The 18,918-nt window shown below is 34.7% G+C and overlaps 2 protein-coding genes across 3 annotated transcripts in view; one reads left to right on the top strand and one right to left on the bottom strand.

Moving 5' to 3' along the window:
• Positions 1 to 16,260, bottom strand: part of LOC149792260 (ras-related protein Rab-21-like) — a 37,063-nt gene extending 20,803 nt beyond the window's left edge. Inside the window, exons 1-4 of the mRNA XM_089970793.1 lie at positions 15,981 to 16,260; positions 9,944 to 10,003; positions 7,466 to 7,573; positions 6,877 to 6,995 (exon numbers count right to left, since the gene is read on the bottom strand). Coding sequence (XP_089826919.1) covers positions 6,877 to 6,995; positions 7,466 to 7,573; positions 9,944 to 10,003; positions 15,981 to 16,115 — 422 coding nt within the window. The 5' untranslated portion in view covers positions 16,116 to 16,260. The remainder of the gene's footprint in view (positions 1 to 6,876; positions 6,996 to 7,465; positions 7,574 to 9,943; positions 10,004 to 15,980) is intronic.
• A 204-nt stretch (positions 16,261 to 16,464) lies between these two features.
• Positions 16,465 to 18,918, top strand: part of LOC149792259 (TBC1 domain family member 15-like) — a 62,055-nt gene continuing 59,601 nt past the window's right edge. Inside the window, exon 1 of one of the 2 annotated variants that reach the window (XM_089970788.1) lies at positions 16,465 to 16,530. In XM_089970788.1, coding sequence (XP_089826914.1) covers positions 16,513 to 16,530 — 18 coding nt within the window. In that variant the 5' untranslated portion in view covers positions 16,465 to 16,512. The other variant, XM_089970787.1, reaches the window with a different exon arrangement.

The raw sequence follows: 18,918 nt of genomic DNA, 5'->3' as shown, positions 1-18,918 counted from the left end.
AAAAATTTAAAACAAAGCCACTTTCCTACTGCAGAAGGGATGGCGTTATAAGAGGAAAATACTGTAGATTATTATTTAGTAACAGCAGCCATACTGGATGGCAGATCAGTGTCATTTGTGCAAACGTAAAAGGCCAGGATGCTTTTTGTTAAATAAGATCAACTCCTGCTGACTGGGTTTTCTGAAGAAGCCATTTGATTGCTTTCTAATTTTAGTAACAATGGCCACATTAAATAGATCAACATTGTTTTTGTAAAATTGAAAGACTGTGTTTTTACAAAGCCATTTTAAGTGTTCATTGTAATTTTCAGTAATGCAGTCAAATTCTGACAACAGATTAGCATCAACCCAAAAAGGCCTTCTTGCCCATATATTTTGTAAAATATCATCAAATTCTGTTCAGCAGTTTGAATTTTTTTTCTATTTTTAAGTCATAGCATCCACGTTTTGATAAATCATAAAGACGTTAAATGGTTGTTATACTGAATGAGAGTGGCATCCACAGAAAAATCTGAAATCCCCATCTGTCAGAATAATCTTTGTACAATCATGAGCAAATCAGTCATGCAGTATTTCTAAGAGGTAAAGAGCAAATGTGGATGGATGATGCAAGAGTGATGCATCATGCTCCAAGCTCACTAGGCTTTAAGGTCATCAATTCTGAAAGACCTACAGGCCAAGATGATTTTTGTCAAATCTGCCAAATACTCTGAAGCTTTTCTGTTCTGAAAAACAGTGGTGATGTTTAGTGATGGACTATCCCTTGATACATTTAAAAATAGACAATGCTGATCAATGCTTGACAATACTATAAACTGCTTTTAAAATACTTTTAATGTTTCACTCCCGTGCTGAATTTTAAACTACAGGAAAGTTTTTTTAAATAAAAATGTGTCTACTCTAAACAGGTTATCTACCCCAATGCACATTTCTTCCCTGAGGTCAAAAGTGCATATCTGTTAACAGAATTTTAAAGGAGATCTATGGCTGGGCAAGTTTATATCTTAATTTCATGGTTTACAGGTTATCCATTTTGCTTTTAATTGAATTGACTATAAATTCACATTAACTCTGCACCCTTGTGTTTCATTTCTTGTGAAAAGCATGGTTAGATTTGAAGATTAGTGTGAAACTAAATTTGCACTCCTGGATTCTCAGGTTCAATCCCATGTTCCAGCATGCACTAAGATTAATATTCATCCATATACCTGCCAGATCATGTCATATGAAAAACATTTGTTTAAACTACATTACCAAGCCCCCCAACAAGATATTGTCTTTAAAAAACATAATTTCTCATAAATCGTTTTTTAAAAAGAGAGCAGATGAGACCTTTCTTGACACTGTGATTTATGCTCATAACCATATAGCCTGTATAAACAGTGAACAGTTATCATTCCTTCATTATTTAACTGATTGACATTAAGTAAGACATGTTTGGTATTATTTTAGCACTGTTGTGGGCAACCAATTGGACCAATTTGCATACATAAAGTACATTAGCTGAACATCCAGTTGAAGTTCAGAAAGTCAAAAATGTGTTGTGAAAAACAAAAGTTATTACACTTATTGCCTTGAATAATTATGTTTAAATCTTCTTTATTAACAATTAGTGGCTAGACTGTGATCAATGGCAATGTTTCTTTGCAGTCACATTTTTTCAATTCATAAATAAAATACAAAACATGAAATTGTTTTAGCTGGAATGGTAAAAAATGGTAAAGAATGCAGTGTGAGATTGTCATTCATCTTAGAAAGCAGATGGATGAGTCATCTAAGAAAGTGACAAAAGTCCATTGAAATTATTGTTGCTGTTTTAGGGTTTAATGCCATTTTTCAGCACGTGATAGGCTATACATGGTGGCCAGTATTAATGGTGGAGGAAGAACCCGGGAAATCGCCGGAAAGAACCAGCAACCCTCGAGAAGCTAGTGGCAAGTTTTCGCACGTACCCACATTGGCCAAATCCAAGACTCGAACCTACACTGACAGAGGTGAGATGGCAGTGATCCATAATGGAAAGCGCTTTTAGACCACTCAGCCACTTGGCCCCCCCCCCATTAAAATTAAATTTCTTAACTTTGGTTGAAACTGCTGCCTCGCTAGGTGCTCAGCGTTAAGAGGTTAGTGTCAGGACAGGTAGGCCTGGTGTCAGGATAATGTGACTGGGTGGTACATCATGCTACATGTCTGTGGCATGATGCCCCAGTGCTAGACATCATTATAAACTGCCATACTGCAGACATCGTAGCGATATGACTGAAAAATTGTTAAAGCTACGTTAAAATTCCTAATCACACACACACAAACTTCTGGTTGAAGGAGTCTGAATTTGTGAAACTGGGCAGCAAAGCAAGCAATTTATACTTTTCTCATACTGCAAACACCATATCAACATTAGTCATTCCAGAGTGATGAACAGTAATGACATCTGCATCAATTTCAAACCCTCCATTAAACTAATACAAGATCAGCAAGGTCAGCAACTACGAGTTATATATATTCCAGTATAATGGATTTAAGAAAACAGAAACTCTGTGTGTGTATGTGTGTTTCTATGTGCAGGGGTCAAAACTAACTTTTTTATTAACTAGTCAAGCAGACTAACAGGGCAAAAGACATACTAGTCCGCAGCAAAATCCATTAGTCCTCAAAATACATGTACTTAACACAACAATAAAGATTTATACACATTATAAATTATATTGATTTGCCATCAGTATGTCCCAAATCATAATCTTCTCCATCCGATTCTGAATAGTCCTCCATATACAGTGGTCTTCATTGTCTCTGTCCAAAAGAGTTCCATAAATATATTCAGCAATGTCTTCACTTAAAAGGTTAATCATTAACAATTAATTCAATACACTGCTGCGCAATCGGCATTTCTAATCAGATTTCGTCATTTTCAATTCACTGAATCCCAGCTCTGCATCTGCAGACAAGGCTGGAAGGATCTCCACCAGCCAAGAATGTTAGTGTGACCTTCTTGAAATCTCTTGTTTACATCACACCATTGTAAGTTCTCTACCTGACATCCACACGCATAAAGTAAACTTTTCAAGAGTTGCCACTCCTCTTCAACCTTGTTGGAATAGAAGCCTGCGATTGTCATTACAGGGGGAAAATGTTCCAGCAGAGTAGTAACATCCTATGATTTGAGTCTATTGGCCATGAATGAAAATCTGCAAAATGTGTGGCTTTCAATACATCACATTGCTGTATGTCAAATCGGGCATCCAAGTGTTCTGCTAAACAGTTGATCATGTCCTCTCTAGCACGAAGTGATAACTGTAATGATGTTCGGGAACTGTTCTTTTAGTACAAAACCATGAAATTCTTTTCCAGGTCCATTACCAATATCCTGCAGAAACTTTTTTAACCTAGGTCCGTCTCTTAATTTCAACTGTTCCAAGACACCAATAGTTGCAAGAACTCTCAGGTACACATCAGACACCAAAGAAGACTCATTCTGAAGAAACAATGACAACTTGGACAGTAAATTTATGACATCTGCCAAGAAATGAGCATAATTAACAAGATGCAGATCTAGCAACATTTTCAGATAGCCAGCTGCCTTCCCAGTAGCTTCAGGTCTTCTAGGTGAAGGCTGATCGGTTTTAGTCATCGTCTGGAGGTGGCTGACTACTGCTGGATATGATTTCCAAAATATGTCCAAAGCCCTCTGCCAATGTGCCAACCATCTAGTTCCACCAACACAAGTAGGGACTATCTTGGTGATTCCCAGCAACTCACATGCACCTAACAAATCACTTCTATTTAAAGGGCTATTCTGATAAAAATAGTAAAGTCCTGTTAACAGCTCCTCAACTTTTGCATGGATAGGCTTTTTTGCAATGGCAGCTTTGTAAGCTAATTCCAAACAATGAGCATGGCAATGTATTCCTACAAGACATTTCTGTGATTCTCTAAATCTGGCAACAACACCAGGTTTTTTTTCCAGTACTGACAGCAGCTCCATCAGAACCAAATCAAACAAGTTTACTTTTGTAATCAGGCATTGCAATTGATGCAAATGCATCATCAATAGCTCCTAAAATCTCATCAGCATTAGCTCGTGAAACTTGTCATACCCAAAATTGAAGTGCATATTTGCCCACCCATGGCAGTTCTCACATAAACAACTTCTTGTTCACAGAACCCTGTATTAGTGGAACCATCAGTGATAATACTATTAAATGGTGCTGATTTAATCTTTTGCTCAAGTTTATTTCTTGCACACTGTGCAATAAATTCTGAAAATACTTGTGCCTCTTTGCCACTGACATATGTTTGACCCACATCAATTCCCTTTCTGGCATTTAACTGGACCAGCCACATATAATCGCTAAACAGCCTTCTCATTTTTACTAGGGTGTGTACATTCCTAAACAAAACTGACATTCTTCCAACAACTTTTTGGTTAAGTATCATGACGATATTACTTGCAAATGACTGTCCTTTGGGTTTTGATAATTCTTGACATGTGATCATGCATTTCTGATGGATTTGTGATTTAGTTTCATGATATACTATTGTTTCCAACAGTAAATTGGAACATCCAACTACAAATGAGCTTTTTTCATCCTCCATTCTGAATGCTCTCTGCAGACGCAGCAAAACATGCTATTTACTTTGGGGTTAAAGTTAAGCCACGGCTGACCACATTTCCACTTCACTAGAAAATTTTGGTCCTATTTTCTTTATCATACTGTTTGTCGTGTTCCCTTTTGTCCTCATTATTGCCAGTCTTCAGCCTTTTGGCCGGATTTTCCACACCTTGTACAAATCGCCACATTGTTCTCTTCACTTTCTTTGTTTAACTATGATCCTGGTCAGTGTGACAATAACACTTTGCACACCATTTGTAATGCTTAATATAAAGTGCCTTGGTGATCTGGATTTAGGTACGGGAGTTAAAAGTTCACTAACAAAAAATAGCAAGTTATTTGTCCGCATTTCTGTTATGGAATTCATTAAAATATACCAGAAAATCAAACTTTAAAATAATTACATGCATTCATTTTTTATTAGTCAGGCAGACTTGTATTGGAACATACTTATTAGTCCATGAGGAAAACTATTAGTCACGGACTGATGGACATCCATTAGTTTTGAACCCTGATGTGTGCGTGTGAAGCTGTAAACAGGTACTCATCTGTTCATAATTGTGCATTGTTGTGTTATTAAATTGCATGCATTAACTTCCCCTCAGGACCACAAAATATGCTTCTGAGTTTAACCCCCAGCACTGTATGTAAGGTTATCTGGGATGCAGCCACTCGTGAACAGTAGTTTCTTACAATTTCATCAGCCAATTTGCATGACTCTCTATAGCAGTGATATTACAGAGTGTAAGTTCTTAAATGCATAGTAAATAAACAAGAAATGAAGCGGACATGAGACGTTTTCTGACTCTACAGCTATGAAAGTACATAATGTAAGTTGTTAAATAAATCAAATAAATGAGAACTATTATGAACCAACTGCCACCACTCTCTAATGCAGTGATAGCACTGAGCCACATCGTATGACTCTCTGCAGCAGTGACAGTATTCAGTGTAAATTTATACACCTCTATGGTATTGACAGCATTCAGTGTAAATGTGTACACCTCTATAGCACTGACAGTATTCAGTGTAAATTTGTACACCTCCATAGTACTGACAGTATTCAGCATAAATTTATACACTTCTAAAGTAGTGACAGTAGTCAGTGTAAATTTGTACACCTATATAGTACTGACAGTATTCAGTGTAAATTTGTACACCTCTATAGTAGTGACAGTATTCAGTGTAAATTTGTACACCTCTATAATAGTGACAGTATTCAGTGTAAATTTGACCACCTCTATAGTACTGACAGTATTCAGTTTAAATTTGTACACTTCTATAGTAGTGACAGTATTCGGTGTAAATTTGTACACCTCTATTGCATTGACAGTGTTCAGTGTAAATGTGTACACCTCTATAGCATTGACAGTATTCAGTGTAAATCTGTACACCTCTATACCATTGACAGTATAAAGTATAAATCTGTACACCTCTCTAGTACTGACAGTATATAGCGTAAATGTGTACACCTCTATAGTACTGATAGTATTCAGGGTAAATTTGTACACCTATAGTAGTGACAGTGTTCAGTGTAAATCTGTACTCTATAGCATTAACAGTATTCAGTATAAATTTGTACAATTCTATAGTAGTGACAGTATAAATCTGTACACATCTATAGCATACACATCTATAGCATTGACAGTATTCACTGTAAATCTGTACACCTCTACAGTAGTGATAGTATACAGTGTAAATTTGTACACCTCTATAGTACTGACAGTATTTAGTTTAAATTTGTACACATCTATAGTACTGATAGTATTCAGTGTAAATTTGTACACTTCTATAGTACTGACAGTATTCAGTGTAAATCTGTACACCTCTATAGCACTGACAGTATTCAGTGTAAATCTGTACACCTCTATAGTACTGACAGTATAATTTAGTGTAAAAGTATAATTTAGTGTAAATTTGTACATCTCTATAGTACTGACAGTATTTAGTGTAAATTTGTACACCTCTACAGCTTTTACAACCTACTTGACACCTTAAGAGACTGGATCACCTCCTGTTTTCCACTAAGTGCATTTTCTTTATTATTTACCAAATCATTATCACAAAATATTTTTCTTCTGAATTTACATTCAAACGAGTGTTTCCTGTGTTGATAAACTTGTTATCTTTCTTTTCCAATGACAAGTCATATTGGAAGCAATAATAAATAAATAAACAGCCTATCTGTATTGCTATGCTGCAAAACACGAAACCAAACTAATATCCTGCACTTAGTAAAGAACATGACAAAATTTGAAGTACTTACGACTCAGCCTCATCTACTGACACATGTCTCTCCTTTTCCAAGTCTATTTTGTTTCCAACTATACAAAGACATATATCACTGCCAAGCATCTTCCGTAATTCTTTCACCCAGTTTTTCACCTGTATAGAAAATTTAAATCATTTTATGATACATACAAAGTAATGAGTAATTTTAGGCGGTTGGAGACACCCTGAACAATGTAAAAGATCAAAAGTGCATGCACCAAATAAAAACAAAAAGCTTGCTGCTACTGAATGGTAACTTCTTGGAAGGGTTTATAGCTCCAAAAAAATTTAACCATAGCCAACACAGACACCTGTAATTTTCAATATGACAGCCAACATAGACACCTGTAATTTTAAATATGATAGCCAACATAGACACCTGTAAATCTAAAATGTAGACAACTCAAACTATCTGCTGAAAATATGTTACATCATCTACTTCACAAATCACTACCAACAAAACTGAGAAGCCTTTACTGAGAGTTTAAAAATTCTATTTCATTATTAAAAGTGAAGTTATAGTCCACTTTTTACAAATGTAAAATGATGCAAGCCAACAAATATTTTAACCCAGAGAATCTTACTTTTTGAAAGGAGTCTTCATCTGTGATATCATAGACTAAAATTGCACCATTGCTGTCTCTGTAGTATATAGGTCCCAAAGCATGGAACCGCTCTTGTCCAGCTGTGTCCTGAAAATAACAGAGTTTGCTTCTTCAACACAAACAGTTCACACTGCTAGATTTGTGTTTGAAAAACATGTATGCCCTCACTGCAGACCAATTGCAAAAGTTCATTAAGTTCTGAAATGTTTGAAAATTGTTATAATGGCACAAAAGTCTACATATGTACGTATGCATACAAACATGTATATCAAATTTAATTTGACTACATACAGTCAGAGGGGGTCACGGGGTGGGATTTGGATTTTTAACATAGCTTTAACAATTTTTCAGGGGCCCAGAGCGGCCAAGTGGTCTAAAGCGCTCTCCGTTACAGATCACTACCATCTCACCTCTGTCTGCGTGGGTTCAAGTCTAGGATTCGGCCAATGTGGGTATGTGAGAAAGATTGCCAGTAGCTTCTCATGGGCTGGTGGTTCTTCCAGGGTTCTTCCTCAACCATTAATACTGGCTGCCATGCATAGCCTATCATGTGCTGAAAACTGGCATTAAACCCCACAACAAGAACTACAATTTTTCACTCATATCACTATGATGTCTGCAGTGTGGCAGTTTATAATGAAGTCTTGCACTGGGGCATATTGCAGCATACATGTAGCATGATGTCCCACAAAGTCACATTATCCTGACACAAGGCTGACCAGTCTTAACACTAACCTCCTAATGCTGAGTGCCAAGAGGCAGCTGTTAGTACCATTTTTACAATTGTTGGTATGACTTGGCTAGGGGTTAAATCCACGATCTCCCACATCTGAGGCAGATGCTCTAACCACTAGGCCACCCGAGTGGTCACATAAAGATCAACTAAGATCATCATCAATCTAATTTACTTTTGTGTTCTGGCTGACCAAAATCATAATTGCCCACACAATGGAAAGCTGGATGTTTCAGCATCTCCTTTGTTTATAATTAGTGTATGTCTTTTGTTTTCTGACATCAGTACATGCCAGTTAATCATTAAAACCCTGAAACTGGCTTGGGTTAAGAGGGAATTTTTACAGGCAACTATAACAGTACTTTGATGTTTAATTGCCTTTCAGTCTATAATATTAGCACGATTATTGTAGATTTGTAAAAATGGGTGTAAGGTCGCTTACAACAAAGCAAACTACAACTCAGTTTTTACGGTATTAGCAGAATTTTCAAAGCATTATTTCTGAAACTTCAGTATTGTATTGTGGATTTATCACTAAAGTTTAGTGCAGTGGTGCCCACGACTTGAATCCAAGGGATGTACTTTTTTCAATGGAATGTACTTCATTCAGCGCTTGTTCAAAACTATGATGTACATGCGGTGGCACCATTATGTAAATACGTGCACTAGCCTAACTGCAAGTGTTGAATCAAACCCTATTGTTGTTCATTCTTGTCACAGTGGGATAATATTTTAATGAGTTTGGTATTTACAATTTCAAGCCAAAAAGCCCCCGTAATTACTGGTGCAATGGTATAAAAAATCTAATGCAATAATGCATATACAAACAACTGAGTCAAAAGGGAGAGGTAGTGTTACAGCAACCCGCTAATGCTTAATTCTTGCCATTGACTGATCAAGTTATACATGAATCTGAATAAGGCAAAAAACATTAAGAAAACAGAAAATTAAATAAATCTCTTGACGTTTCAAACAAATTAATACCATTTCTATGTAATAACTGTACATACCAACCCCAAGAGAGTTATATAGGTACGTTATGCTAATGTAAGTTTGCCTTCATAAATGCATTCAGAACTTAACACTTTCATCTTACGATGTTGTCTCAGACGTTTTGGTCAGCTTATACGCAGGTCATGCACTTCCTAGTGTTTATACCTATTCAGTTTGAGAGGTTGGCTAATAAGTGAACAGGTTTATGAACGATCAATGAAAAACTGAAAATTTACTTTATATAAAATTTTTCACCATCTATTTTCTCCAATCTGTAAAAAATAGTACTACTTTCAAAATTCTTTCACATTTGTTGCCAAATGTGAAGCCTAGCAGAGACCCTGGTAAAGGCAAGTCCACAAATTCTAAATACTGTATTATATTACTGTGGAATTCCCCTCTCAAAAATTGTAAAGTGCTATTGATTTATCATTTCCTGATGCAACATGTTCTTCAATTTAATAACACCCCTCTCCTCTAACATTTTTCAATAATAAACATCCATGAATCATATTGATAAAGCCCATTTCACTTGATAATATTTGCTACCTTGTTTTTCAATATAGATTAGTCTGCTACGTAAGTGTGTATCAAACTATAATTAATCTCTGACAAAAGGTTAAAATTCAAGAAACCAGTCTGTTTTCTTTTAAATATGTCATGTTCAGTTACTATAAATAGAAAATACCATACATACCCTGCAAATGCACAAATACAACAAAAATACTTACCCATATAGCTAAATTTACTCTTTTACCACTAATGTTTAGTTTCTTGTTGAGGAATGAAGCCTGAAAAAGAAAAGAAAAATCACAACCATATTCAAGGACTGAAAATTCCCCAGCCTCAAGGTCCAGAACTCAAGCATTTACCCTGAGATCCATCAGTTATTCCCACTAAGCATCTGGCATACTCAGTCTTTATGAGTGTAACAGCTATGAGGAACCATGAAAATGTAGACGCAGGGATGGAAAATGAAAAGGCAACATACAGCACAAAAATGTCATTATCAAATATAGTACATGATAATACATAATGTTTTACATGCCTTACATGACTTTTGTTACATACTGCAGCACTCAGGGAACAAAAATTACTCACCCCTATCCACACTACTCTCAACAAAGTACAGTTCTCGACTACACTGTCTACTACAGAACCACAGGTAACTGCTGCAAGATTTCTATTAAAATTCAATGGAAACAATATATTTTAATACAAGGTTCCTCAGATAAACATAATAACAATGTCTTCAACTCAAAAAACTGCAGTTGAGCACCTATCCCTTAATTTTATGCCTTAAATTTCCATAAGGCAGAACATACTATTGTGGTATCTGTCAATCAGCCAATCTTGTGTGTTACTAGTTTTGCTTTTGCATAACGGCTCAAGTTTACCAACAGTTTTGTCATTAAAAGGTAAGAGATGAAGGTCACTATAGTCTTCTTTGTCATCACACATGTAAGCCATCCATAAAGTTTGTTAACTGTAGAAGTTAACAAACTTCATGGCAGCTTACACGTGTGATGACAAAGAAGACTATTGATTGTGGGGTCAAAAAATCAAGGTCACTAAGTGATCCATGTTCAGTAGTCCTGTGTGATATTTTGTCTTGAATAAAAGCAGCTGTGAAGAAACCATTTTTTTTAAACAGTTCTAATATAACCTTGACATTGACCATTAGACTCAAACTTGTACGTGTTTCTTCATTACCCAAGTGCAAGCCATCCACAAAGTCTAATCAAGGAAAAAAAGTAATTGTTTCAAAATCCAGTTTTCTTTGAGCCATAGTGACCTTTACCTCTTACCTTTTAATGACAAAATTACTAGGCCTCTTACTTACTTTAAGTGCAAGACCTCCACAAACTTTATTCAATGTACATGGTCTATAACTCAAGTTATTATGCCCCCCAGCTAAATGTTTTTATTATCTTTTTTCTGCCTTGACCAATGATGATTTCACCTGAAAATCAATAGGCTCCTTTCTTCTCAAAAAGATAATCAATCCATAAAGTTTAAGGAAGTTATATGCTCAGGAACAACAATTTTTGCTCAAAAACTTTTACTGTTTTAACCAGAGTGACCCTGACCAAAGCACTTGAACCTAAAATCAATGTTTCTATGATACTCCAAGTGCAAGCCATCCACAAAGTTCCATCCATGTCTGTAATCTAAAACTAAAGCTACTGCACAGAAACTGTATTTCTTTTTAGCTACTGATCATGATTTTCAACCTACTGAACCACAAATTGACTTCCCTACCCCAAGTGCAAGCCCTCCACAAAACCTGGACCAGGTCTATATTGTATAACTAATGTTATTAAGCAGAAGTCCTTTTTTCTTCTTTCAGTCATACTGACCTTGCCTTTCGACCACAAAATCAAATAAGCATTTTTCTTGCTTCAAATGCAAGTGATTTACAAAGTTTGGTCAACACATCTGCTATACAAATCAAGTTGAACTGGAAAGGTTCATTTCAACCAGTCTATGTTACTTTAACTTTTGAGCTGCACTCAGTTTGTTTCTTGCTTGCCACATGGGGCCCAGCATACTACAAACAAGCCTCCCACAATCTCAACATCCCATGTCTTGAATATGGGTTTTTATGGCAGTGGCTTCAAGTCCCAGTTCATCACAACATTTTGTCAAACTTTCTGAATATATTAGACACTCGTACAGGAAAACCAGAAGAAATAATTTGCATGAACTTCCATGCATTAATGTACCATGCTATTTTCACAAACCACTGCTCAGAGTCAGAATAAAAGCATGTCGGTAGGACAGTAGACCTTAGAACTAGGGGCCTAATTCTCAAGAATATGTCATACATTTGGCAGCAATGGCAGCCAAGATCTGCTGAAGTTAGTTAACTTGTGAAAGACTGTTATTAAAGTAAAACTAATCTCATTGCATTTTGGTCAAAAGTTATTATGTCTCAGATTTTGAAAAGCCCAATGACCTGGATATACTTCAGTACGGAAAAAGGCTTCCGTATAAATATAGTAAAACTAAAACAATAATCTATGCAACTATGTAAATATGAGATTCTTTACAGAAAAATTTAACCTCATGTCCTGATATTGACATATCTAAAACATCCAATGAAGCACTGACTGTTCACATACTATGACAGTGACCCTTCCAAGAACCCCTTCATCAACTTCTTCTACTGATGGATGTATCAACAGAAACAATGAAATATGCTCAAAAACCAAATACACATAGTTTTTGCTATAATGCTCATAAAGACAAATGTATCTGAATAATGATTATATAAAAAAATTGAAGCAATTTTTACACAATATATTTAGAGCAGAATTAATGTAATTAAGTAACTCGGTTGTACTTGATTGGACAGTTAGAATAAAAAGCAAATTGTAAAATATATACAGAATGAAAGTATTAAAAGTATCTTCTGACATTATATTATATATTTACAGTAACTTTAAAAAATATAGATATTGACAAACTTTCAAAAATTTCTTAACAAACCCTCTCCACATGACCCTTTTCTTGTACATGTGGTCTTTTTTTAATGCAGTATATATGTATCAGGGCAACTTAATATTTTTTTTAATCATTCTCAGATCCCTGATAGAAGAATGATTTGGGGAATGCATCAGCAGATGTATTCAACATACCATAGTTATCTATTTAAAAAAATCCATTATTTAACCTCTTTTCTAGGATTTTGCTCATTGTTTTAAGTGATAATTTTAAGACACATGGAATGCATTGTGATAGACTGACTTTAACAACAATTACTCAACTTTTTCCCGTTTCAAGAAAATTACCCTGATCTAATTTGCTGTCAGCTGGATGTTTGTATGTGACATATCTGTCTTTTATCTCATTTTACTATCAGTTTCATCTTTACTTACTTAAAAATACACAAATATATAATCTATACATCAGACAATGTACATATATCCAATCTTACTCTTATATTTTGTTTTGACTATTTGCCATTATATCATACCTGTCCAAGCAGGTACAATCAAGTATCGTCATTACATAATTTCTGACAGACATAAACATCAAAATCACTTACATCAACATTTGTTTTGCTTTTTATTGCAATTCAAACAATTACAAATCATAATATTGGAATGTATATATATATACACACACACACACACCTTTCCCTCGATAACTTGTGCACAACAGGGTCCACAAACATAGAGCCCCCACTATAAGCGAGGCACGAGTTACTGAGGAACCTCCAAAAAGTGAAATAAAATCGCCATGACATCGAGAAAACCATGGAGCGGGGATGGCATTAGGGAACTGGGCTGTATATTGACTGAATCCTCATTTTACAATCACATCGATAATAATTTTTTAATAACATGCTTTTTCTAATGAAGTTGTTCATTATTCTGTTTAAATAACATTTATTTTCAAAATGTCCAACATATGAAAGATCGTTCCAACTGGTTTCAACAACTATCATGCAACTGCAAAAAAAAGTCTGTGTATTACATCACAGTATTTTGTTTTCTTAATGAGTCTGGTTCCCGTACTGGTGTTAAATATTAACCTGCCAAATCAGGAGTCCCCATAGCAGGGAACTAGACTAACTGTTGATACACCACCAAACAAGATTCCTTTTTTCCAAAACCATGTGACATTTATTTTGTGAGACAATCGTCTACGCTGAAACTCAATTTTTGTATTGTTGAATTAATATAATATTAATGTCATGATTTTCTTGGAAGTAATAATGAAACTTCTCATCATCCTTGCCAGTTCAAGAATTTTCTGAAATTCGCTTGCACACAATGGTCCATGTCTGTGAAATCAAGCTCTTTATTTTACGAAGTATTCATTTCACTTGGCTGTCTTGTTATCTTTGTTCACAGTTATGAAACAGTCGGTTAATTTAAGGTAGTTTATGCTACATACACAAAAACATTTATAAGTGTTCAATTGATCAAATGATGTGATTTCACCCGACATAAGACCAGGGCCGCTAGATTTTAAGTTTGTCAGATTTTCGTGCCTTTTAACTTTTCTTTTCAGAGAAACACTCATGGACATAGCTGTTACAGTAGATTGCCGCATTTTACATTTAATTACAAGAGGACACATTGTATTGATGATGATTACACTTAAAGGAACTAAACACTAGAACTAGTACACAAATTTCACTTGATAATTTTTTTTATCTGTATTTATTTATTAAAGTGCTGCCTCCACTCAGCATAAGTGACATTTTCATTGATCATAATTTACTTACGTATCGTTATTTGCGGTGTACTAGGAATGTTGTTTGGAAAGAAAATGTAAAAAGTTGTATGACCTATTTTTTTATTTTATATTTCATAGTGCTGATTAAAATTTCCAGGTCCTATCTAAAATTTTCAATGATAAAACGAGCGATATATCATCAAAGTTTGTTACCAATTTTTATCTTGATTTTCTGGTTTAAAAAATGGGATCCATGCCTGACCCACGCGTTATAAATGATCAATAAACAAATGCTATTTAAGTTTCCAGGTTAAGATTACTCTGATATCACGATAATATGGAAGAAATATTGATACCATGGCATACGCTTGTCCTAATGTTGGGAATTTGATGTATATGTTACACACAGTGTAAATCAACTTGAAAAAAATGAATGCTACTTCCATGGCACTCATTCTGCCATATGTGCCATCCAAGAGAATGGAGCATGAAATTACATGCAGACCTCTGACTGTTTAAAGAACTCCCAGTGTTCCAATTACAAGTAGTAAATCATGTACAGCAAAGTTTTAATGTCATCACCTGATAGCCACCAGAAAACAGCAACCTTCCATACTTCACATTTTGACTCTTATTTTCTACCACTGATATGATCCCTTGGTTCTTGACAAATTACCTTTCCTATCCGATATTTTCGTTTAGATTGTCAACCAAATTAGTTAAAATAATTGCTAATTCCGTTCTCAGCCTCATTTGTTTGTGTGCCATATAAGGACACTGAGGCCTTATTTGGAAACCTAAACAGATCGTAGTAAATCTTGGTGCGGTTTGAGCTGGAAATTCTGTGCATTAAAAATAAAAGTAAATACGGTTTATAAGTAACTTTGAAATTCCACCAAGAAGCCATTATTCGTCACTTGACTGATAAAAAGGATGTATTTATCCTGCTACCCACTGGATCTGGAAAGTCAATGACTTTGCCTTTTCTCAACAAAACCTGGTTTCCGCAATTAATGCAAACATCCATTCTCCGTCTTTGTGTGCTGTTATTTAACAATTACAAACAGCATAGACTATCCAAATATGGTCTGGCAAGCCTAATTTAGAAAAGGGGTCATGGTGAGAGTCTTGCATTATCTGTTATGGCAGACATGGTGAGGTTAGTGTAACCATGCCAATTTATTTTATCATGTATGGGCTTAATAAATTCAATATAAGCCAAACTTCTTTCACAACATGATTATACTTACGTAGATTTCTACACTGTTTATTTTTCTGACTTTAGTGACGATTTTGTTATTGCTCCATTACATGATATGGGATCAGTTTGTAGCCTCAACCACAACAAATCAAGTTGAGGCTACGACATCGTAGCTAAATCATAAAATAGATCATAAATACGACTGATGATGGGTCAGGTTCAAAATACAAAATATCAGTGCTTACAGACTAAGAGGAAATTATTGTAACCGTTACATGCAGGTTCAAAATACAAAATATCAGTGCTTACAAACTAAGAGGAAATTATTGTAACCGTTACATGCAAGTTTATATTTAACTCAGTTATATTCAAAATACCTGCAACGTAGTTAAATGTTTGTCATTGAATTTATTTTCAACATAACGCAGAACCACTGATGTTTTTCCAACACAACCTTCTCCAAGCAAAACAACTTTAAAGGAATAGTTTCTGTCATTGGCAACACCAGCCATAGTTTTATATTAACAACTCCTTATATATCTTCTTTATACTACATTTGCAATATGAAACCTCTGCATTAGCACACAATCACGGAGATGTCACTTCCTCGTTCGAAACGAAAACATTACACCTCTTTTCCCAGTGGAAAGTAGAGGAAATACGTCATTGGTCACGAGAACATTATTGTATCGCATATGTAATTAAAAATATAAATATTTACAAGCTAGATTTATCAAACCTATCCCTGCCTTAATCGAACAAATATAATTTAATTTTATCAAAATTCTATTTTATTTGTTTCCTTCGTATAGTTGCTTGCAAATATGTTTAAATGAATATTTTCCCTTTTTCAGTGATGTAAAAGAAAACAGGTGATAAGTACGTCATTAATAAGAATAAAACAGAAGGATGGCATCGAAATCTCAGGTACCAGTTACTCAGCAACATGTCCAGTTAAAACCTGCATAATTTATTTGAATTTCATACATGCCATAGAGTGTTGACCAGCACTAGAGTCCAGTAAATGTGGACAATATTTTCGATGTCGCAATCAGAATCATTGTTACTGAAATTTGAAAATGGGGATGAAACCTGCAAGTTATATGCTTAAGCTACTATCATAAATACCATGAAGATTGTCATCAGGGACAAATGTATTGATTGACATAAATGATTTTATATGCATATAACAATATAAAACCAACTTTATTTTCTTTGCTGACACGACTAAAGTTGTTTTCACGCTTGTGTGATCCATGAGTCATCCATTACCTCAACCTTACCTGTGAGTGACCGTATCACCTTAGATGTATTGGTCATACTCTCGATAATGTTTACACAGGCAAATGACTGTAATTGAATATATAATCCAGTTTTTTCCACGGAACACACTGTTCTTTATTTCACATTTAATCTAACGTGTGAACACTTAGGATTTCCAGTTACATATATGTGCTTGGACTAATAAGCTAAATATTACTGAAAAACAATGCCTCCAAAAATTCAGATGCAGTTAGGATTATCTCGTTCAGCAGCCATTCAAGGGAAATTGAATCAGTTAAGGAAAAGATTAAACTATGTTGACAAAAGCTGTAGAATTTATCATAATACCGAGAGGAATTCAGAGAGGAATATGGTAAGTTTGATGATGATGAGCTGTTAAATCAAAGGTGTCTTAAAGTTTTGTCTAATACACATTCTGGGAAAAAAATTGAAAAAACTAATCCTTTTCATGATTTGAAAAGAAAGCGGTATATCAGTGAAAGACAAATGCACAGAAGATAATGATTGGGGCTAGGCATTCTTCGGAATGATCTGTTTGAAACAAAAACTAAAACAGGTTTGTAAATGATTTTGGCATATTTGTCATTTGAGCAAGCCCTTATAATTAGTGCTGAAGGACCCTTAATAACCCCTGGTCTCTTTAAAATTCATCAGTGTCTAATGATATATTTCTTGTGTGTGAAATATATTGTTTTCTCTGGGATTCACGATTGCACAGATCCCAATTAAATTTAATTGTCATCTTAAAATGAGTAATTGTGCACAAAATATACAGTTGATTTAGTGAGAAGATAGAAAAACCTGTAACATTCACTAATGTTGATGAAGCTAAAAATCTGATCACATTAAATCTAAACATTTTAATCAACTTCTTTACTCAAGCACTTATTATGTGACTCTCAGCAGTTGAGCATTTAGAAACTTTTATTGATTATCTGGTTATTAAAAGTTTTTTTCACCTCGTTGGGCATGGTTATACAATAGTTGGACACGAAGCTTGCAGCAGCAATGTCTACTGTTACATAAAGTCCAAATGCAAATAGTATCGAGCCATTGTCATAACATGATCTGCCCATAATAAAGATAAATGACTTTAAAGTTTATTGTTATTCATTAAAAGTTATTTATCAGACACATTTGCTGAGACATACTTTTAAAGATCCATTCATAGATTCTGTTCTGATATGTATATATAAATTGCCCCAACCATCACTACCATTACCACCACCACCACTTACATTATAAAATGAGATGGCAGTTTCATTCTGAATGAATATCCTGGAGAAATCATTGGAAATGTAACAATTAGGGCAGTATATGAAAGATTTGTTTTATATTTTCACTTGGAATGTAACTATTAGAGCTATATTATCACTGGAAATGTAACTATTAGGGCTAAAAGAAAGGTTTGTAGTATATTATCACTGGAAGTGTAATGGCAGTATGACCCCGCTATAGCATGTTCTGTTATAACACGAATTCGTATATAACATGGTTGTGGCGTGGCTTCCAAAATTTCATATACACCACTCCCTCGATAACTCACACCCTAATAACCCGTGAACCCACTTATAATGTGGGGTCAGGTGTGGATTCCCATTTTTTAAACCAGAAAATAACACCAAAATTGATCCCTTGTTCTTGAATTTGAAGAAAATCGTGATTAAATTGGTAACTGAAACTTTAATATATCACTCGTTTTATGGTCAAAAATGGTAGATAGAACTTGGAAATTTTAACATTTTGAAATTATCAACTTTTAATAAGAAGTCATATAGTTGGTTACATTTTTTTCCAAACGACATTCTTAGTACATGATAATTATAGAAATTTAAGGAAATTTGATCAATGATAATGTCACTTACATCTAGTTGTAGGCAGTACAATAATATTTCAGTGCCAGTTAAATAATTTTTATTAAGTGAAATTTGTGTTTTAATTCTATTTTTTTCGTCCCTTTTAGCTGTAATCATCATAAAGGCAGTATGTTTTTAAGCATAAAATGTGGCAGTCTACCATAACAGCTGTGTC

The sequence above is a fragment of the Sinohyriopsis cumingii genome, chromosome 9, assembly GCF_028554795.1.
Source record: "Sinohyriopsis cumingii isolate HCF-2022 chromosome 9, ASM2855479v2, whole genome shotgun sequence".
Lineage (NCBI taxonomy): Eukaryota > Metazoa > Mollusca > Bivalvia > Unionida > Unionidae > Sinohyriopsis > Sinohyriopsis cumingii.
This window is presented reverse-complemented; position numbering and strand designations above follow the sequence as displayed.